Source organism: Rhinatrema bivittatum, chromosome 4, assembly GCF_901001135.1.
Source record: "Rhinatrema bivittatum chromosome 4, aRhiBiv1.1, whole genome shotgun sequence".
NCBI classification, from domain to species: domain Eukaryota; kingdom Metazoa; phylum Chordata; class Amphibia; order Gymnophiona; family Rhinatrematidae; genus Rhinatrema; species Rhinatrema bivittatum.
The window spans coordinates 343161497-343183228 of NC_042618.1; the positions used below are offsets into that span (position 1 = coordinate 343161497).

The 21732-nt window shown below is 48.3% G+C and overlaps 2 protein-coding genes across 3 annotated transcripts in view; one reads left to right on the forward strand and one right to left on the reverse strand.

The window, feature by feature from the left end:
• Positions 1-8267, forward strand: part of HID1 (HID1 domain containing) — a 70077-nt gene extending 61810 nt beyond the window's left edge. For both annotated transcript variants that reach the window (XM_029600582.1, XM_029600583.1), the window contains 5 exons: positions 346-479; positions 3823-3891; positions 5594-5685; positions 6112-6270; positions 6612-8267. In XM_029600582.1, the coding sequence (XP_029456442.1) occupies positions 346-479; positions 3823-3891; positions 5594-5685; positions 6112-6270; positions 6612-6675 (518 nt within the window). In that variant the 3' untranslated portion in view covers positions 6676-8267. The remainder of the gene's footprint in view (positions 1-345; positions 480-3822; positions 3892-5593; positions 5686-6111; positions 6271-6611) is intronic.
• Positions 8268-11431: 3164 nt separating this feature from the next.
• Positions 11432-21732, reverse strand: part of OTOP3 (otopetrin 3) — a 53591-nt gene continuing 43290 nt past the window's right edge. Inside the window, exons 6-7 of the mRNA XM_029597502.1 lie at positions 19297-20237; positions 11432-11610 (exon numbers count right to left, since the gene is read on the reverse strand). Of these exons, the coding sequence (XP_029453362.1) occupies positions 11440-11610; positions 19297-20237 (1112 nt within the window). The 3' untranslated portion in view covers positions 11432-11439. The remainder of the gene's footprint in view (positions 11611-19296; positions 20238-21732) is intronic.

The window sequence follows — 21732 nt, forward strand, 5'->3', positions numbered from 1 at the left end:
GTATCTTCGGAGTTCCACAGCACGTGCACTTTTAACTGGGTTAAGGGGGGGAGGCACTCCTGGGGGTGCTTTCGGGGGATTAGGAAGTAGAGCACCTACACTGCATTTTCGGATTTACGCCTACTGGTGCCTGGCCAGGTGTAGGCCACACGTAAAGCAGGGCCCCCTTTTGAAAGTTTGTGCAAAGCGCACGGGCGCAGAGTATGCGTGCGGACTTCACGCCCGAGCGGGGCTGCCTGAATAGTCCCATAATAGACATCGGGGTTAACGACGCGGAGGCAGGAGGCGGCGTGAAGAGAGGCCTGGCCTGTCCTGATCTCTCTCTCCCTGGTCCTCCTTCCTCAGGGATCGAGAAGCTCACGGAGAAGTCGCAGGTGTCCGAGGACGGCACCATGCGTTCTGTGGAGTCCGAGGCCTTGCAGTCTCCCGTGGAGAGCGGCCCGTCTACGCTGGTCAGCGACACGGAGTCGCTGAGTACGGTAAGGCGTCAGACAGCGCTGGAGGGGAAATGGCTCTTCAGGGGTGGGGGGAGAGGGGTCCCGAGCTTGTGTGAGGTATTCCTCGGTGGATCGGGTGGATCGGGTGGGGGGCTGCAGATAAGAGCGTGGAGCTGTTTAGGGAAGCACACAGGGGGATGCTGGAATTGAGAAGGGGGGCTTCTCCCTGCGCTCTAGGCTCCTTCTGGTGAAGAATGTCATTAGTGGGGGAGGGGGCCCCCCCTTGCATTTGGTGACACAAAATGGATCCAAGGCTGAAATCCCAAAGGCAGGGAGAAAAGAGCCTCCTCTGAGTAACAGCTGATCGCTCTTTTAAAAGGGAAGATACATTTTTATTTTTGGCAGAAGTGATAAAAATGACTGTTTAGCAAATATTGGAGAAGGGTTTGATACCTGAATAAAGAAACAATTAAAAAAAAAAAAGAAGAAGAAATGACTTCAGCGTTGTTACAGAAGCTCCTCGATCCTCCCGTCCTGGGCTCGGCTGCTTCTCTTGCCAGGAGCTTCTTGGGCCGGACATTTTCTTGGGGTTTAGGGAGGGTACTTCCCCCCCCCCCCCCCCCCCGCCTGAAACAGCCCATTACGAAATTGTTTGCCCACTGCGCGGTTAAACACGTGCATGCATGGCTCGCCTATTGTGCCTGGGCTGAGCTGGGATCGAGGAGGGGGGGTTTGCACGTTTGCATTTTCAAAAGCATGTGCGTAAGGTTTCTGTGACTCGCGGCGGCAGGGTAGCTCTGGCGGGACAATCAAAGCGAACCCGCGCACGTACGCGTGCTTTGAAAATCGGTTTGACTTGCGCACGCTTTTGCCGCCTTAACTTACCTGCCATGTTAACAAAATTTAGCCCCTCCCATCGAGGGCCGCAGGGTAGGATGATATTTCTTTCTGGCACGGGCAGCTTAGGAACTCGCTCAGCATCTCGGCATCACGCCCTCCTATGCTGGGTAGGTGAGCTGCTTTCTGGAGTGGGGGAGGGGACTGGCGGTACATCGTGGCCGTGTTGGCGAAGGGACAGGCTGTCGCGATGTGACCTCCCGGCACGGGTGGGAGAAGGGCCGGCAGGGCATCGTGACGTTGTTTTCCATCACGTATGAGCTATGGGACTCTCTCTGCCTGTCGTTCCAGTTACCGTCTGGGGTTTGTCATAATTGCTGTTTCTCAGCAGAATCCTTTATGCCAAATTTTGCAAAGTACCCCCACGCCCTGCAGGTAATAATAGCAGGAAGCAAAGGCTGGACAGGTTTCTACCCCTCCCCCTTCTGTCTCCTGCGTTCCCTGCAGATAGCAGATACAGTGGGGGGGGGGGGGGTGGTTTAGGAATTGGGGGATGGGGCCGGTTACATGAGCAATCCCCTGTAGCAGTAAGGACATTGATGCAGGAGTGCGCCGACTCCCCTCCCCCTTGTCTCTTAGTCTTATAGGGGGGTTGTTCCAAGCAGCAGATTACAGCCCCATAAATCTGTTCTTATCACTGGGAACTGTCCCTGCACAATGCTTCCTATCCTGTAGCCCTGCAGAGACAGCTTTATGGGCCCACGTTCCTTAAACCTGTCAGTGAGGAGACATGGCTGTGACTGTGAGATTGTGGGTCCCAGCCTGGCACTGAGGTTGGCTTCCTGCTCCCACACGTCAGAGACCATGCCTGTAGTACAGCACGACAAATCCTTGGTACTTCTGGCTTAATTTTGGGAGCTGAAGGGGGCGGGGGGGGGGGGGTATTTTGTTTATACAAGTGGTGTGTTATTTCTTTACGTTTCTTTGGGTTTGGTCAATATAGATTCAGTCCTTAGGTCTCATGTCACTGGGGCGGGCAGCACAGATGGTGCATCATTTTGGTAGAAGCTCCTCTGCATTAGCTCTGCTGTTTGGTTTACCTCCAGAGGTGTGACCTTCAGGACTGGACACAATACTCCAGACCACGTCTGGCCAGAGATACGTGCAAGAGTCTTACCCTCCTCTCCCCTCTCTTCTGCTGGTTACACCTCTCCCTGTGCTCCCCAGCATTTCCACCGCCGTTCCTGATTGCATTCTCATATGGCTTTGACCACCTTGAGGTCATCTGAACTGATCATCTGCAGACCCTTCTCCTGTTTGGGCATCACTACCCTCACCTCCCTCATATAGGGCTCCCTTGGGTGTCTGTACTCCTCCCTGGAGGCATGACTGCACTTTTGTGCGTTAAACTTCAGTTGCTACACATATGACCACTTGATTCCTGATTTTTTTTTCCACTCCTTCAGGACGATCAACACTCTTTCAAATCTTAGTGCCATCTACGAAAAGACAAACCTTTCCTCCTAGGCCCTTTGTCATTAGCGCATATAAAACCGAAAATCAGAATTGACCCCAGGATGGATCCTTGCAGCTCGCCTCTGGTCACCTTCTTCCTCTCCAAGGGAACTCTGTTGATCACCACCACCTTTTCTTATCTACCACTAACTAGCTGCTACCTCAGTTTATCACCTTAGGACCCACCTTGGGCTTGTTGCTTGTTTTATTTATTTAGACATTTTACATACCATTGTTCCAATAAAGATCACAACGGTTACTCTGAGGTCATCCACAAAATGGGGGGGGGGGAAAGATCCAATCCAGTGCAATAAATTGAACACCATGGCCTTGTGAATTGTGACACGTTTACCTGGGGGTGGCTCTTGGTGATCACTAAAGGAATTGGGATTTCTCAGTTGTGGTTTGGCCAGGCTCTAGTACTCACAGAGGTGCATATTCAAAACTATTTAGCGGGCTGACTCAGAAATTAGCCAGCTAAGTGAATATTTGGGCACTTCTCTGGCTAAATTGTAGCCGGCTAATAGGTTAGCTGGAAGTTAGCCAGCTACTTCTGATCGGGCCAGAGAGCTATCCTGAAGTTAGCCAGATAAAGTTAGCCGGCTAGCTTTAAGATTGCCGGCTATATTCAGTACACTGCAGGCTGCACTATTGAATATACTTCCAAATTTAGCTGGTTTTATTTTATGAGTGTTAAGTCTGTCAACTGCCTAGACCTTATGATAGGCGGTATATAAGCATTTAATAAATAGATATAAATAAGTTTATCTGACTAGCTTTACTATCCGGCGTATGGCTGAATATGGACCTCATATTTCCCTCAGCATATGTAGCTCCCTCACTCACAATGACCTATGGCTTCTGGGATACTGAATGCACGGCCTCCACGAACAGCAGGGCACTGGTGGGTGGTCTCTTGAAGCATTCACATCCCAAGGAGCAGTGAGTGGAGCGGGCATTTATGGGGTTGTTAGGTGGGCAGGATGGGCCCAGCTCTCACTGTCCCCCCCTCTTCTTTGATATATTTTCGTAGGAAGCCTCGCAGCCCAGAAGGGACCGCCGACGTCTCTCCAGTGGACAGTGGATTCCAACACCTGACTGGGTGAGAGAAAACGGGGATATGGGGGGGGGGGGGGGGTGGAGACTGGAAGAGAGAAGCAACAGGTCGGATACGTGTGAGATCAGTCATAAGTCTGAGCCGGACTGCTGTAACACTTGGAGGGTTCAGCTTGCCCGTGGATTCTTGGTTCTTGGAAGTCTGACCTGTGGTTTCCTTAGCCCGGTTGTGCCTGCTTTTCCTGAAGCAGGCACAACCTGCATGTGGTTCTGAGTTTGGTGGTGGTGGTGCTTGGTGGGACTGGAGTATGCCTAGGCAGGTCAGGATTAGTAAAAAAAAAAAGAAAACAGTTGTCAATACAAAATATCACCACAAAATTATAAATACATTTATCACATTTTATTACACCTTCAATGATAAATAAAAAATATCCAAATATAGAAAAATAAACAGTTTATACAAACAAGTTCCTTACAAAAAAATTCTTTTATCAGATCACCATATAACCATCAAAAAAATAACCAATAGACCCATAGATAACAAAATTAGACAAACAAAAAAGGCAAACACACAACACTATCCACTTCCCCCCCCCCCCCCCAAAAAAAAAAGTAATTAGTGATATAAATCAGGGCATACTATGCTTGAAACAAAAATGAGGAATCCAAAGATGATATCAAATGGCCAGAAAAAACCATCAGCTATCCAGCTTCAATATGTTTGAAGAAACAAAGAATGATGTCCACTGTCCTTTTAGTGGTTATAAACAATCCAGCGATGAAATCAAATGCCCAGAAAGTAACATCAACTACCCAACATGTCTTGCCTTATCACAGGCTTCATCAGGGGTAAACTGGACAGAAAGTTCCAGCAGCATAGCAGGTTGCAATTTAATAGAAGGAAAAATCTGGACAGCATATGTCAATCACACATGCGCATACATACATATATACATACACTGCTCAATCCTTAAACCACACCCACAATTAAAATGAAATAGAAAAAAACATTCAATTTTACTATTAAGACCCATGGGGGTTAGACATCCCATCACATAGATCCACTTTTGTTCTTGACGGAGAAGCGTACAGTTAACTTTGCCAGAGCCTAGATGGGTAACACCACCTTACATTCAAATGAGCAAATATATAAACAGGCTACATTGGAGGCCATTAACTTGTTTATACAGGAATCCCCCCCAAAAGAAAAGAAGCTTTCTGTCAAGGCTACCTTGGCCAAACTGACCAAAAACTCAGTAGGAACCCCCAATAGGAGACATCCTGTATCATCTCTAAAGTCCATCCTAACCAACCATAACTCACCAGAAGGAATATTGATCTCCAGACCCAGAGACATTGTATAAAATGAGAAGAGTCTCATACATAAGACCTAGACTTAAAGACAAAAGGATTAAAAAATGTGTGTACAAACTTAGACAATGTAATACAAGGGTTATAAATGTATTTATAATTTTGTGGTGATTATTTTGAATTGACAGCTTTTTTTTGTATGTTTTTTTTTTTCTTTGAATGTCCAAAGCTGTATTCTGTAACCAGTTTTGTAACTTTTTGAGGGTCAGGATAAGTGATAGGGTTATTAAATGGAGGGATCAGAGAATGATGGAGAGAAGTCATGTTGCATGTGGCTCATTCTGATTTAAAGAGCTCAGTGACACAGTGACCCACTTCTCTGTGCCCCCTCTCCTCTTTCTGACCTTCTGGGTGATGCTGATTCTCCTCCCCCACAGGTGATATCGTGGAAGGCGAAGCTGCCGCTGCAGACCATCATGCGCCTGTTACAGGTGCTGGTCCCCCAGGTGGAGAAGATTTGCATAGATAAGTGAGTTGATGAGGGATGGCTAGGACTGAGGATTAGGCAAGAAAAGAGGCTTACAAGTAGGTGTGCAATTCAGTATGGCCAGCATAGGGCTTCCCAAAACTGTCCTGGTGGCCCCACAACTAGTCAGGTTCTCAGGAGATACGTCTGCGTACATGGTCTCCAACGTATGTAAATCTATCTCATACATATTCATTATCCTCTGTTGGAGGGTGCTGTGCTGATGCCTTTGGTTGTAATGTGGGGTGCTGCACCGATGTCTGTTCTGTGCTTTAATGACGCCTGTTCCTTCAGTGCCTGTTCTGTGCCACGGGATGCTGCACCAGTCCATGCGCTGTAATGCAGGGTAGGGCGCCGTTGTCTGTGCTCTGCCGTAGGGCGTGGCGCCAGTGCGTGCTCCGTGCCGACGCCTGTTCTTTCTCGTTGCAGGGGCCTTACAGATGAATCCGAGATACTCAAGTTCCTGCAGCATGGCACACTGGTGGGGCTACTCCCAGTCCCTCACCCCATCCTCATCCGCAAGTATCAGGCAAATTCTGGCACAGCCATGTGGTTCCGAACCTACATGTGGGGAGTTATTTATTTAAGGTAAATCTGCAGTGCCTTCTGATTCTCTTTGTGCCTGTGGTAGTATGGAGGGGAAGGTTTGCTTAAAGCAGAGGAAGAAGCCTGTCCTGCTAACCCAGCTGGAGCTGCTTCTCCCTTAGCTCAGTGTTGGATCCCCCACCTTGAAGGCTGCAGGTTCAAATCATGAGATCCTCATTTGGAAAAAAAAAACTGGCTGTAGCACTGCTGCTGTGGCACCATCACTGGCCTTCCCCCTATCTGCCTGTCCTAGCCTTCCCCATCCCCTTTCCAGTTCAATAAGCCTAAATAAAAGAAGACTTCTTTCCACTTTAATATCAATTTTTTTTTTGTTTTTAATTTAGGAATATGGATCCCCCCATCTGGTATGACACCGATGTGAAGTTGTTTGAAATACAGCGAGTGTAAAGGGGGGAGAAAAAAATGGAGATCTGCCTTCTGGAGGCGAAGACTGCCGGAAAGGAGGAATGCTTCAGACTTTTCCTCGCCCACTCTCTCTTCCATTAGCACACTACATTTCCCATCTAACTCAGAGACCAGAAGGAGACAAAACCCGTCTGACTGCTTACTGCCCGATAAGAGTTCAGGATAACAGTCCGGGGGGTGCAGGGCACAGGATTCACCGCAGCTGCTTTCCCTAGCCCCGCCCTTTCCGGCCCACTGCTCTCCCTGCAAGCCTCGCATCTCCAGGCAGCTTGGGCACCTGATACTAAAACAGGACTGTGGGGGGGTGTACAGGGCTGACCTGAGACCGAAGGGAAGTTCTGCCAAGGCTTTTTAGAATGAGATTTCTTTTAATGAAAATATTTAACTTTTAAGTGCTGAAGTTGGGCATCACTGCGTACCCTGCCATCTTGCTCTATGCCGTTTGAAAGGATTTATTATAATGGAAGGAGAAGGCCAGCAGTGATGTGTTTGCTGCTGGCCGGGGCTGTTAAGCGTTTCTTAATTTCCCCTCTTCCCTTAGTTACCGGAAAAGCTGTTTTTTGTACTCTGCAGCGGCAGCAGGTGATGCTGGAGGGCATTTATCAAACGACACAGCTTTCCCTGAGGGGGGGAGGGGGGGGCATTGATGCTGATGTGATCTGAGAGATTTAGCAAGTGGTCAGAAAGTGGGAGTCCCTCCTGACTCTGGTGTCCTGTCTGGGGGAGAGGAAGCTTGTGCTGTCCACAGATGCATCAGCCCTCAGTAACCACGTGTGCAGAGAGGTCAGGAACACAGGACGCCGATGCCGCAGCCGGCCTTGTGCTTTCTTCTTTCCTGTCCCACCTCCCTCCCGTTTTTTGTTTTTGGCACCCTTGGCCCTATTATCTGTGTCTGATGATGAATATAAGCAGAGAGGGCTTAAGTTCAGTTGGAGCTGGCTGGATCCCTGCTCTGGTCAATATTCTGTCACATGCTGCTGACACAGCGAGCGAAAGCTGTCAGACTTCGCAGGCTGGCTATGCCGATCTCCTCTTAGCGGAGGGGCAGGAGAGGCTCCCGGAAACAAGGTGGGAGTTGATCACGTGATTTCCACCGGCCTCTCGCGTGCTCTGCATGACCCGTGTGTCTGTGCTAAGCTTGCAGGTTGGCAGGTCAGGTTTATGACCGTCTCGGTAGTCTTGATTGCACTGGCAGTATTTGCTTTCCTGACCTCAGATTAGCCCTTGAGACAGTCGGCATGAAACTAATTGACTCTGAGCGTACGTCACGGCACGGGTGCGTTCGCCAGGAGGCCTGCCCCTATGATCGATACCACTTGTGACAGCGCAGGGCTTCTGCCAAAGCAGGGAGGTCCCCTTCGGTGTGGGGTTTCGGGGGGAAGCGAGGGCCGGTTTCATGCCACCTTTGCTCTGGTGGGATGTCACAGACCCTTCCTCACGCCTGCGTCTCGTCTAAGCCTTGTGGAGTTGCGCTGTTACTTTAATTTTGATGTTTTCCTGCAGAATCATTGTTTTGTGAAAATTGAATGTAAACTATTTACACTTATAAAGATCTACATGAAGCCGTGTGAGGAGTTTGTGCCGCTGCTGCTGTTCTTCTTGCCACTGCCCCTTCTTCCCGCCCCACGATGGGGTGGGAAGAAGGGGCAGTGGCAAGGTTACTCTGGATTTTGGCCTTGTTGACTCCTCAGTCTCAACCCATGTGATTTATACCCTTGGCAACGCCTGACTCTTGGGTTTCATGCTAGGCAAGTCTCCATAGAGAATTTAATTTAACAGAGCAAGGCTTCCTCCCACAGTGTTCCTCACCTGTGCTTTTACAGCTCCTCATTGCCAATGGAAGTTCTCATAGAAGAGATTCTGGGGAAAAAGTTTAGCTGTGCCTTAAAAGGGGGATGGGCAATTGGTGAGGAGACATGAGGGCAAGGGCAGAGTTTGAGAAACTTTTTGCACGCCAAAGCATAAGAGCATAAGAAGTTGCCATACTGGGTCAGACCAACTCCAGAAGTGGCCAATCTAAGTCACAAGTACCTAGCAAATATCCAAACATTAAATAGATCCCATGCTGCTAATGCCAACAGCAAGCAGTGGCTATTCCCTATTAATTAATAGCAGTTTATGTTCCTCCAGGAACTTATCCAAACCTTTTTTAAACCCAGCTACACTGACCTCCTTAACCACATCCTCTGGCGATGAATGCCAGAGTTTCATTGTGCATCAAGTGAAAAAGGATTTTCTTGAGTTTGGGTTATCTGAACATTTCTAGCCCTGACCTGCCTAAAAGTACCTGTAGGATCAACAAGCCACACTTTTAGGAAGGTAAGATATAGGAAGGCTCTGGGAGAGTGAGAGAAGGAAATAGCCACTCAGATGATGTTTTCACGTCTACAGGTATTACTTGCAAGAGAAGAAAAAAAACAGGCACAAACCTCTGCAAGTATTTCTTCCCCAGATAGTTTCCAAAAGGGAAGGGCATTCATACTTTCCCTTTGAGAACTGGGTAAAAGCACCCATGGATTTTGCAGCTCTGCAGGTATATAGGAAAATTGCCCCATATGTGTGTGGGGGTTTCTCTTTGCTTTTTTTGGGTATTGGGGGGGGAGGGGCCCCATGTTTGAGCAGCCCTGTGTTTGTCAGGTTGCCACCTGGGTGTACCATACCAAGGCCTTCTCAGCCCCCAGACCCCTCTCTCTTATCTGTGTGTGTTCAGCGTTCTCACCTTTAACATTGTTTATGAGCAGGAATGGGTCCTATGGCCAACGATAAATAACTAATAATTAACTTTACTGGGGAATAATTTGTGCTGCCATAATTTCACTTGGCACTTCCTGTTGACACAAGGCACGCTAATGGCATTTTGTGGGTTTCAGTTACTGTGGACGTAGTCTTTTCTCACCTTAAACTTTTTATTACGTTTGCTTCCCTGTCATTTTTATGCCTGGATGTCAGAATGGGAGGGGGTGGAGGTGTTGTTTTTCTGAGAACAATTAAAGAGAAATTAGTGATTTTATTTTTTGTTCTTGGGGTTGCAGTCTTTGATCGTACAGAAAGGAAGATAAACAGGGGCAGATGAATAACCCCCTGGTCCTGATAAACTGAGGACTGACCTTAGCCATCGTTCCCTCTGGGGTGATTTATGTCCTATCACTGCAATAAATACCAAAATCCTTTTTCACATAATCTCTTAACCTTGAATGTGATAAGTGGGATTTCAACAGCAAGCGAAAGGTTGAAGTGATGAAAAATTGAACAAGTTGTGAGATTTTTTTTTTTATTGGCTTTTCATGTGACCGAGCGCCATCCGGCAGAAGAGAGAAGCAGCCATGGATGTTATGAGCTTTTACTCTCCCCCTGAACTGTTTTACAGCTGGCAGAGCATTGCTTAAAATCAACACAAAATACGTGATATACAGAGGGACCTTTGTTTTCAGTTTTTATTTTATGTTGCCTGAGAATTTCAATGATAGAACAAAAAAGAAATCTGTGGAAAAATGATTTTGTTCTCCTGTGTATTATATCAAAGTCCTTTTTCCACTGTCGACATCTGTTATAACACTGAAATTCCCAGGCAACATAAAATAGTTTTTGCATAGTTACAAAACGAACCACCTAACACCATACAAAGAAAAAAAAAAAAAGAAATCCAAAATACAGCACTGTGAAGAATGCACAGGGGAGTATGTACAGTATAACCATATGGCACTGGGGCGTCCTGTGTTATAATATGGCACATGCTGGCGTGGGACCAGCTGACCACCTCGTAATGTGCTGCAGGATAGGTGAAAGTGATGAAGCCTCACCCGACAAGTCTGGTTCGATCCAATGTATGCAAATCTATCTCGTGTATTCATTAGGGATATCCTGGAAACCAGAAAAGTGTTAGGCTCCATTAGTAGGCTGGAAAACATTATCCCAGAGCAGGGCCGTCAAATTTGCCAAAACATTTCTCGGTTTCTTTAAGCACACATCGGCATGATTACGACAACAAGGGTAAAAATATGTCCCCGAGATTTCATTTCCCAGGGCAAATACTAACAAGGCAAACACGTAGCGCTAGAAAAATTCTCAGCAGTATCTACATTGCACCCATATATTACTCTTCTATCCACATAACACAAAGCAGTAGCGTAAGAAATCATCTGGGCGTATTTCCAAGAAAAGAATAATGTGCAGCTCGTGCTATATTATTAATAGGAAGCAAAAGATTGCCCCCTGATCTGCTGAGTTCTGTACCGTCTGGACTCGCACAGGCCCAGTCTCCTCCATTTGTTTGCCATATTTATTTATTTTATTTATTTTTGGTTTTTATATACCGGAAGTTCCTGTATACAATACATATCACTCCGGTTCACATTTAACAGAGATAACTATCGCCGGGGAGGCGGTTTACATGGAACATATCGAATATAATGAACGGATAATCTATAATAAAGTACAATCTATTATGAAATAACTAAGATCAACTTAGAATATCTGTCACTACTCATTAACTTCTGGTATAGGTTTGTTTCCAATGGCTGAAAAGTATTTGGCTAAATGTTTAGTTTTGTTTTAAAGAAAATGTTAATGTAGGTGGATGATGTGTAAAGTCATTCTTTAGCTCTCAGTAACCCGCTTCCGGGATGCAACAGCAGAGGCCGCAGGAGTTGAGGCCTAAACAAAGCGGAGGCCCCCCTGCAGCTGTCTCTTGCGCCTCTCTGTCGCTCACCACCTTTCGAGCTGTCTCTGTTCTGGCCGTTGGTCGTCTCAGGCCGTGAGATAAATCTCCAGGAGCCCCCCAACCGAGTGCATTCTGTAGAAGACTCCCAGGGGCAGGCCGAAGTTCAGGATCGTGAACCAGGTGGAGCGGCCGTAAAATGCTTTCTCTAATCCGTTTTCGAACTGGGGCTGTGCCCCGAAAGCGGGCATGATCCAGAGCTACAACGGAAATGGAAAAGAAAGCTAAGGTAAGGTTAGAAGGAAGGAACAACAGTCCTGCTGCAACATCTTCAGTGAGCGCTGGACCCAGGCATTTTCTGAAGGGAGGAGTTTATATAGTGGCTCGGAAATCCAGATCAGGTTCTCGTGGGGAGCCTTAAGTGGCAGAACAGATGGCCGGACAACTCATGCTGCAACACGGTTTTCCGAATAACTATGAATGGAAGACACCATTTAACTGGGATTGTCTGCTCAATGCTTTGATGAGCAGCTGGAATGAAGTGTGAAGGAGAATGGGATGAGCACCCAGCACGGTTTCTGGCAGGTTCTTTGCAGGATGGTGGTGGTGGTGGGGTTTAGATAATCCTGAGGATTCCTTTTGGAGACCCTCAAGAGAAATGGACCTGCCTGAGTAATTGCTAGGTAGAACTACAGTGCACAGGCTGGAGTAAAGCTGAGGGGACGGAGGGAAAGGGATCAGGGATGATGCTCTCTGTGGTGGGAACCCTGCGCTGCTGTGCCTCTGTGAGGAAGGATGCAGGCTTGCAATGAGTTATAATAGGAGGCAATTTTCAGCTGATTTACCCTCACAGACTGTGAACCTGAAAGGGAAAGTGTGCACCTACTTATCCTTTGAGAACTAGGGAACAAGCAGCTCCTTTCCTGAGGATATCATTTCCCTTCCTAACAACGCATATAGTTCTGGGGGGGGAACTACGCACACTGTAGCGTTCCTTGTCCCCAGAGATAAAAGTACAAGTATTATGTAACGACCTATGTGCTTCTTCCTGCAGGCAGGGTGGGCAGTTTCCAGACAGTTTATTAGCAGACAAATAGCCATTTACCTCTGTGAATGGCTTTTGAATTTGCCCACATCATCATTTTCAAAGGCATTTGTGCTGGTAAACAGCATCCCATCCACCTAAGTTGTCTGCATATGCGTAAAGGTGCATGCATTATTTGCAGCCTATGTACTTTTACCGGCCTTGTAGTGGAGGCATTCCAGGGACAGGGTTAGGTCAGGGGAGAAAACTATCAGGCCGATGCTGTAAAGTGTGCTCAGCTGAGCGCACTGTTTTAACCCGAGTTGGACGTGTGTATTGGACGCCCAAAAAATTGTACAGAAAAGCAGAAAATACTGCTTTTCTTTACATCCTCTGACTTAATATCCTGGCAATATTAAGTTGGAGAAACCAAAGGTTTAAAAAAAAAATAGTGTGTAGGCGTGTCAGCTTAGGAAAACAGACTCTCAGTTTTATAAAAGTTCTCTTTTCCTCACCTGTGGCTGTGCACAGGTTAGGAAAAGGAAAATTGGTTCTTACCTGCTAATTTTCATTCCTGTAGTATCATGGATCAGTCCAGACTCCTGGGTTTTGCCTCCCGACCAGCAGATGGAGCCAGAGAAGTTTTAACTGATTCTGCCCTGAGGTGCCACCTACAGTCCAACAGAATTACTCTGTATCAAAGCAGAACATCTTATAACCAACAAATCTAATAAACCACTTCAATTTGAACTTTATCCCGGCCATGGGCCGGTTGGAGAAAACAATAATGTAACACACACTTCCCGTTCACTAACCCCAAGTAGGAGGAGAGCCCTGGAGAACTTTTGAAGAACTTGTCTGCAGAGAAAATAAATAAGTACTAAATGAGCCGACTCTCCGTTATCTCATACTGAAATGGGCAGGATGAAAAATTAGCAGGTAATAACCAATTTTCCTTTCCCTGTATGTACCCGGATCAGTCCAGACTCCTGAGATGTACCAGAACTCTACTATGCAGGGTGGGACCCTGAGAGTCCCACTCGGATCACACCTTCACCAAACCCTCCAGATCCTAGGGCCTGAACATCCAATCGATAATGTCTAACAAAGGTGTGCAAAGACTTCCAAGTGGCTGCTCTACAAATCACTTGTGGCGAAATTTGCTGACACTCTGCCCATGAGGCTGCCTGAGAACAGGTAGAATGTGCTCGAAGACCAACCGAAAGGGGCCAGCCATGAAGCAGGTACGCTGAACCAATAGCCTCTTTCAACCAACGAGCGATCATCGCCCTAGACACCTTATGCCCTTTGTTGGGGCCATGCCACAGCACAAAGAGATGGTCCGACATACGGAAGTTGTTTGTAACCTCCAGATAATGCAGCAACACCCGGCAAACATCAAGCTTTCTCAGATCTCTAGACTGGGGATCAGAGCGGTCCAAAACAGGATAGGATGGTAGTTCCACTGACTGATTCAAATGAAAAGAGGAAACCACCTTCAGGAGAAAGGAAGGAACCATTCGCAACAAGACTCCCGAGTCCGTAATCCTTAAAAAGGGCTCCCTGCAGGATAACGCCTGAAGCTCCGACACCTGGCGAGCTGAGGCAATAGCCACGAGAAACACCACCTTTAACGTAAGGTCCTTCAGCGTCGCCCTCTTCAGGGGCTCAAACAGCGCCACACACAAAGCTTTGAGAACAAACTTTAGGCTCCACAAAGGACAAGGATTCTTAACTAGTGGATGCAAATGTTTTGCCCCTTGGAGAAAACACGCCATGTCTGGATGTGCGGCTAAGGCAACACTACGTATCTTATCCTGGAAAAAACCGAGGGCCGCTACCTGTACCTGCAAAGAGCTAGGCTCTTTGCAGGTACAGGTAGCGGCACCAGAGCCCGAGTAGGCTCCACCTTGTGGTCTACACACCAAGACTCAAAGACCCCCCACACTCTAACGTAGGCTAAAGAGGTGGAGGCCTTCCTGGAATGCAAAAGAGTAGCTACAACCGCGTCCGAATAATCCCTGCTCTTCAGTCTTTGCCTCTGAAAAGCCATGCCGCGAGACAAAAGTGATCTACCACTTCCAAACAAATGGGCCCCTGACGCAGAAGATTCGGAAGAACCCGAAACCGCAGGGGGCCTTCCACTGTCAAGTTGACGAGATTCACAAACCATGGATGCCTCAGCCATTTCGGGGCTATTAGGATCACATCCAATGAATGATATTCGATGCGCCTCAGCACCTTACCGATTAGAGGCCACAGCGGGAACACATACAGTAGTACGTGCCTTGGCCAATTGAAAACCAAAGCATCCACTCCTTCCGCCCCTGGTTCCCAGCGCCGACTGAAGAAACGAGGGGCCTTGGCATTCTGGAAGGTCGCCATCAAATTGACACTTGGTCTGGGCCACCTATTGCAAATGAGATGGAATGCTTCCTCGGAGAGTTCCCACTCCCTGGGATCGAGACAGTGACAACTGAGGAAATCAACTTGAACGTTGTCCACGCCTGTGATGTGAGATGCTGCAATGCTGACTAAGTGCTGTTCTGCCCAGCTTATTAATTGTTGAGCCTCAATCGCCACCGGCCGACTCTTGGTTCCTCCTTAGCAACTGATATAAGCCACTGGTGTTGCATTGTCTGACAGAACCCTGACGGACCTCCCACGCAGGAGTGGGAGAAGAGCCTGTAGTGCCAATCGCACTGCCCTGGTTTCCAAACGATTGATTGACCACCAGGATTCCTCCCATGACCATTGACCCTGTACCGACTTCCCCTGGCAAACCATTCCCCAGCTGGAGAGACTGGCGACTATGATGACTACTGTCCAAGCGGGAATTTACAAGGTCATCCTCCGGCGCAAATTGTCTGAGAGGAGCAACCAATCGAGACTGGAACGTGCAGAGTCTGTAAGAGGCAGAGGAAGATAAAATTGCTTGGACATCAGGCTCCAACGGGAAAGCAAAGCTGACTGAAGAGGTCTCATATGAGCAAAAGCCCATGGAACCAGCTCCAAGGTGGAAGCCATCGAGCCGAGGATCCGTAAATAGTCCCAAAGTCTGGGGAGACTCTGAGCTAGCAAGTCTCGAACCTGTCCTTGCAGTTTGACAATTCATTTCTCTGTGAGGAAAACCCTGCCGCGACTTGTGTCGAACTGGGTTCCCAGGAACTCCAAGGACTGGGAGGGAGCCAACTGGCTCTTGGACAAATTGACTACCCAACCCAGCAACCTCAGCAGTTGAAGAATCCGGTCCACTGCTGAGCGACAAAGACTACGACTTCGTTCAAATCAGCCAATCGTCCAGATAGGAATGGACCAACAAGCCTTCCTTCTGAAGCTCCGCTGCCAGCACCACCATGACTTTGGTAAAGGTCCTTGGTGTCGTGGCTAGCCTGAACGGAAGAGCGCAGAACTGAAAATGGTGACCCAGGATGGAGAACCTGAGGAATTTCAGGTGATTGGCCTGGATTCCGATGTGCAAATACGCTTCCGTGAGATCCAGCGATGCTAGGTACTCCCCCTTGCGTACTGATGCAGTGACCGACCGCAGGGTCTCCATGTGAAAGCAGGGAACTCAAAGACACTTGTTGACCCTCTTTAAATTGAGAATGGGCCGGAACGTGCCTTTTTTCTTGGGCACCATGAAATAAATGGAATAGCGGCCCCTTCTTTTCTGCTGGACGAACTGGTACAATGGCTCCGAGATCGAGTAGGCGCTGTAAGGTGTCCTGCACTGCCCGACGTTTCTCCTTGTATGAGCATGGGGAAACGAGAAAATGGTCTCGAAGGCGCCAAGCAAAATCTAAAGCATAGCTGTGTCTTATCACGCTGAGGACCCACTGGTCCGATGTCAACTTGGTCCATTCCTCGTAAAACAGAGACAGTCTGCCTCCCACAACCAGAACAGAGGAATGGACAGGCCTCGCCTCAGTGGAAGGACTTGACTCCTCCTGCAGCCTGGGAGATCCCAGATCTACCGAAGCGATGCCCTCGAAAGGACTGGGACCAGGGCTGTCTGCCGGGGTTCTGCCTAGATGAGGAGCCCGACGACCGGGAAGACCGAAACCTCCGATTTCCCCAGAAACATGACCTGGAAGAAGGAAAACTTCTCGATTTAGGCTTATCCTCCGGTAGGCGATGGATCTTGTTCTCCCCCAAGGACTGAATCATATCTTCTAAGTCCTTCCCGAAGAGAAGCTTGCCCTTAAAAGGATGAGAACCCAACTGGGCTTTGGAGGAGACATCAGCAGACCAGTTCCGCAACCAGAGAAGGCTGTGGGCAGACACAGCTGAAACCATAGACCGGGTGAAGGTTTGTAACAGGTCATGAAGGGCATCTGCACTGAAGGCAGCTTCTAGCCACCCAGCTTGAACAGCCTTCTCTGACGACAGGGACGCATTGCTGTACTCAGGGACGCATTGCTGTACTCAGCGAAGACCAGCGCTCAAGAAGAAACTGCTGCACATGACTGCCCGCACTCCCAGGCGGACACCTCGAAAATCTTCTTGAGCTGAACCTCGAGCTTATGATCCTGGAGATCCTTGAGGGCCGTCTCCCCCGTCACCGGGATGGTGGTTTTCTTAGTCACCGCTGACCACCGCATCCACCTTAGGAGCTCAGAGGAGGTCCAGAGCTTCTTCCGGCAAGGGGTACAGCTTATCCATTGCTTTAATGACCTTCAGACCCAGATCCGGAGTGTCTCACTCCTGAAATAACAAGTCCGTGACTGATAGATGAAAGGGAAAGGACCTGGTTGGGCCTCTCAGACCCAACATGACTTGATCGATGGACCCCATCCGCTAGTCCTCAGGAGGGATATCAATGCCTAATTCCTTCAGGACCGCGAGAATAAGTGGACCTAACTCGTCCCTTCTGAAGAGACAGACTACTTTAGGGTCATCCCCATCCACCCCATGGGGTCCCTGACTGGAAAAAGGGTCCTGGTCACTGTCGGGGTCCACCCCCAGAGGGGGTTTGCTCCTGAAATCCTGCTCCTCTCGGTCAGAACCCTCAGAGGAGGAGTCCACCACTGGGCGGGACGAAGCGGACCGAAGGGGGCGCTTAGCCTTCTGGCCCTCTTCCAAAGGCTTGGGCCTCTTAGCGGCCCGGATGCCTGATCTGTCTAAGTGGTGAACCACGTTACTCCCTGACTGCCTTTTTGCTGATCTTCGAGCCTTAAATGCTTTATGCAGCAACATTATAAACTCAAGACGAAAAGGAGGAGAGGAAGAGGAGACAGAAGCCCCCCCGGGGCTCTCCTCTGTTGGCAGTGGTAGCCCATCCAACGGCCACCCCCCCCCCCCCAGAGGCTGCCTTCTGCGGGGATAAAGGAGGAGGGGAATTCCCTTCCCTCTCTGCGGTTTGCGCCGCTGTGCGAAAAGCCAACAAAATGTCGTGAGCATGGGAACGGAGCTTGTGTGACTTCAAAACGCCGCCCCCGGAGGAGAGGAAGAGGAGACAGAAGCCCCCCCCCCCGGGGCTCTCCTCTGTTGGCAGTGGTAGCCCATCCAACGGCCACCCCCCCCCCCCCCCCCCCCAGAGGCTGCCTTCTGCGGGGATAAAGGAGGAGGGGAATTCCCTTCCCTCTCTGCGGTTTGCGCCGCTGTGCGAAAAGCCAACAAAATGTCGTGAGCATGGGAACGGAGCTTGTGTGACTTCAAAACGCCGCCCCCGGTGCCTCCCGAATAGCCCCCCCCCCCCCCCCCCCGGGAGACAGGCCGAGCAGAGCTCATCCCTCGAAGCGCACATCGCCACACACACAGCAAGCCGCTCCACAGGGCATGGCTGCAAAGCTCTGGGGACCAGCAGGCTGAGAAAAGAAAGAAGCTCGTGGTGGGAAAACGGCAGCGCGGGGGAAACAAGCCTGTGACTGAATGCTGGCATCAGAGAAAGCGGAGAGTCTGCCCGGCAGACAAGCCCCGGTACTTTTGTTGGTTTTTTTCAAACCTGTTGCTGAAGGCTCGGATCCTATCCTCCTGGGGTGAGTGAGCCGAGCTCCCCAGTATCACCCCCAAGGCAGTCGATACTTAGGGCAACGGGGTCCTCAACACCTAGCACCCCCAGCATCAAATACCAGGGAGGATGGCCCCTGTGGGACCTGCCAACCCCCCTGGGTGGCTCAAGCGAATCTTCTCCTCGCTGGCTTCCTTTCCCTAAATTTTTTTTTTTTTTTTTAAAGAAAAAAGGGACTAAGACTAGAGGAAAACCTAACTAGGTTATCCCAGTGTGACCTAAACTTTTTTTTTTTTTTTTTTACACTAGCTACAGACTGAAGGATTTTGCACCTCCACCATCTGCTGGAGACAGAGAAATATTGACGGACTGTAGATGGCACCTCAGGGTATAGGGCAGAGTCAGTCAAAACTTCTCTGTCTCCATCTGCTGGTGGGGAGGCAAAACCCAGGAGTCTGGACTGATCTGGGTACATACAGGGAAATGGATGCTTGTAGAACTGAGCGTCCGTTTTCCTAACCCGCTGACAGCCACAAGTCCTGGGTCAAGGAGGCGCTAGAGGCGCACAATTGTCCCTAGCGCTTCCTTTTAGTGCGACTCCCCCCCCCCCCCTCATTTGCGTGCTGTATCACACGCCCAAGAGAGGGGGGCTGTGCGCGCATCGAAAGAGCGGGCGCCAAAAGCAGACGCGCTTTAACGCATCCGTACTGTATCGGTTTGACGTGTGCATAGTTTTGGTTGTGGGGAAAAAAGTTATCTGCGGTAAAAGCAGGTGCAAATCCCCCGCGGGTGCTTTTTAGCCTTGGGCAATTTTCAGCGTGAAAGTATGCGCGAGCTCTCGCTTTGAAGAAACTGGTGTGAAGTTTGTGGGTAAAAAACACAGGCAATTTGAGGGAGGGGGGGGGGGGGGAAGGGGCCCTTATAGCATACAATTTACTTTAGAATGCATAATGAGCTTGCAGTACTTACGATGATGTTGCACAAGATGAGGAAGATGGCTATTTCCTTCAGAGCCCGTCTCTTCCAGTTAAGTTGGCTGTAGTTCTGCAGGTAAACATGGGAAGCCCTCCTGAAATGCTGCAAGGATTCCCGCCTGCTGTTTAAAAGTGAAGCTCTTCTTGGATAGGGGCCTACTTTTTCCTCACATGTTTTTCCTTCAGCCTCTATCACTTTGTGGCCATCCGACTCTGTGTGATTTTGGCCAATAGGAGCCATGGCTCCCTCTTCGTTCTGGGTTGGAAGGGAGTTCATTTTATGTGGTCTGCTCGGAGCCATCCTACCGCACTGCGCTGGGGGTGTCCTGCGAAGCCCCTCGATGACGAAGATATTTTGGACAATGTGCTCCACGATGATGATCACTGAATAGGACAGATTGAGACTGCTCAATAGTCCAGTAGGGTCTGTGGCCACGCTGGCCACAATGGAGTAATAAGATATGGCAAATGGGCCCAGCGAAGCCCCCAAGAGCAGGACTACATCAAGGCTTCGGGTTGGGTTTTTGCGTGTGTCCAGCTCCCTCTCTTCTAGGCTATGGATGATAGTCCCTGACACGGAGCAGAGGGCCATCACTGGCAGGAGAGTGACGCAGTAACTGTAGTACAAGATGAAGGACTGCTTGGTGAGCACAGAGGTTGTAGCCTGGATCTGGTACATGGAGAAGATGGAGATCCCAATAAGCAGAGTACATGAACCCAGCATCGGTCCAAAGATCACCCCGTGAAGCTTAAACTTGGGCGTGGCGTGAGTGCCATGATGGGAGATCCGCCTCCCCACGTTTTTCCACATGATGTACAGCATGGAGCAGCAGATGAGGCAGTACTCAAGATAGAATGGATACAGTGTGACATAGCCCTTCCTAAAGCTATGGCAGATAGCAAGATCTGAGGATCCACAGCCACTGGAGTTTGTGTCTGACGGGAGAAGGGATGGAAAATAAAGAGATTGACTTGAAAAGGAGAATTCCACAAAAAGTGGCTGGTACAGGTCTCTGCACAGGAAAATGTAAAAATACGAGTCTCATTTAAGCCAAGGTGTACTTGGTAAATTGTAATACCAAAGTGGTGTCAGTCAATCAACTAGGGTAGGGGTGGCCAACTCTGCTCCTCAAGAGCCACAAACAGGCCTAGTTTTCAGGATACCTCCAAGGAATAGGAAATACAAAAGAGATAGATGCCTTTAGTCTTTTTCAATTCCTTTATTGAAGTGGAGACGTAAAAGAATGATAAAGCCAGACTCTGGCCGAGTTTCACCACTTATGACGGCTGCCTCAGGGGCTTAAATGTATAATCATGGACTCTTGATTTCGGAACAAGTCGTGTACTTGTTTATTAATTGTGTTTGTGTCTGTCTTATCCGCAACAATATTAGATCTTATCGTTCGTACAGTCAATCATATTCTTGTGAATACGATGTATCTAATTGCTCCTGGATTCAACAATTACACTGGTCATATAATGCAGCAGATATCATTACTACTCCTTCGAGTCCACTTCTGAATACGGGTCTCCACTTCAATAAAGGAATTGAAAAAGACTAAAGGCACCTATCTCTTTTGTATTTCCTAACAGCTTTCATAGATCGCCTACCTTTGTGCTTTTTGGTACCTACAAGGAATATGCACAAGATAGCTTTGCATACAGTAGAGGCGGTGCATGCAAATCAATCTCATGCATATTCCTTGGTATTTTGAAAACAAGTCCTGTTTAGGACTGTTTACTGGAATAGGCCACCCCTGTTCTCGTTCATTGACTGATAGAAGCAAACAGCATGGTAACTATCGCATGCTCTTGTACAATATCATTGCAGTAGACCATGCCATTGTAATATGATGAAGAGTTTGTTTTCTCAAATTGATTTTTTAATCAGCTTTGAAAAAAATGTGATAAAGCACTTACCACTGTTAAAACAGCACTTTAATATACAATCACTGGCAAATGGTTAAGTAAACTGTGGCGCTGTGCACAAGCATTTGTTTTGTTTTTCATTTTGCATATTTATTCATTTCATTTTTTTTATTTTAAACACTGGAGGGGGGAAAAAAAGCAGAAAAAACATTGGAGAAGAAGAAAAGCCACTCTGTCAGGTTTGTCCCTTGATTACCCCAAGCTCCTCTTATCCTATTGAAGAATCTTTGCAGGTCAAGCGTGATTGATTCACAGTCGCTCGTGCCCAGCCTATGTTGCAATTATAAATTGCGTCGACAGACCAAGGATGGGGCCATTGTTAATTTTTTTTCATGCAACAAGGTTCCAGTCTGAGCTTGGCAGGTGCCATGGTTGTACAGAAGAAATTTAAAACATAAAGTGGTGGAAAACCAAACCATCCAAAGAGCAAAATCCAAAGTCAAAATGATTAGTATTAACGTCACTTGTCCAAATTAAAATGTCATACATAAATGTTATTTGA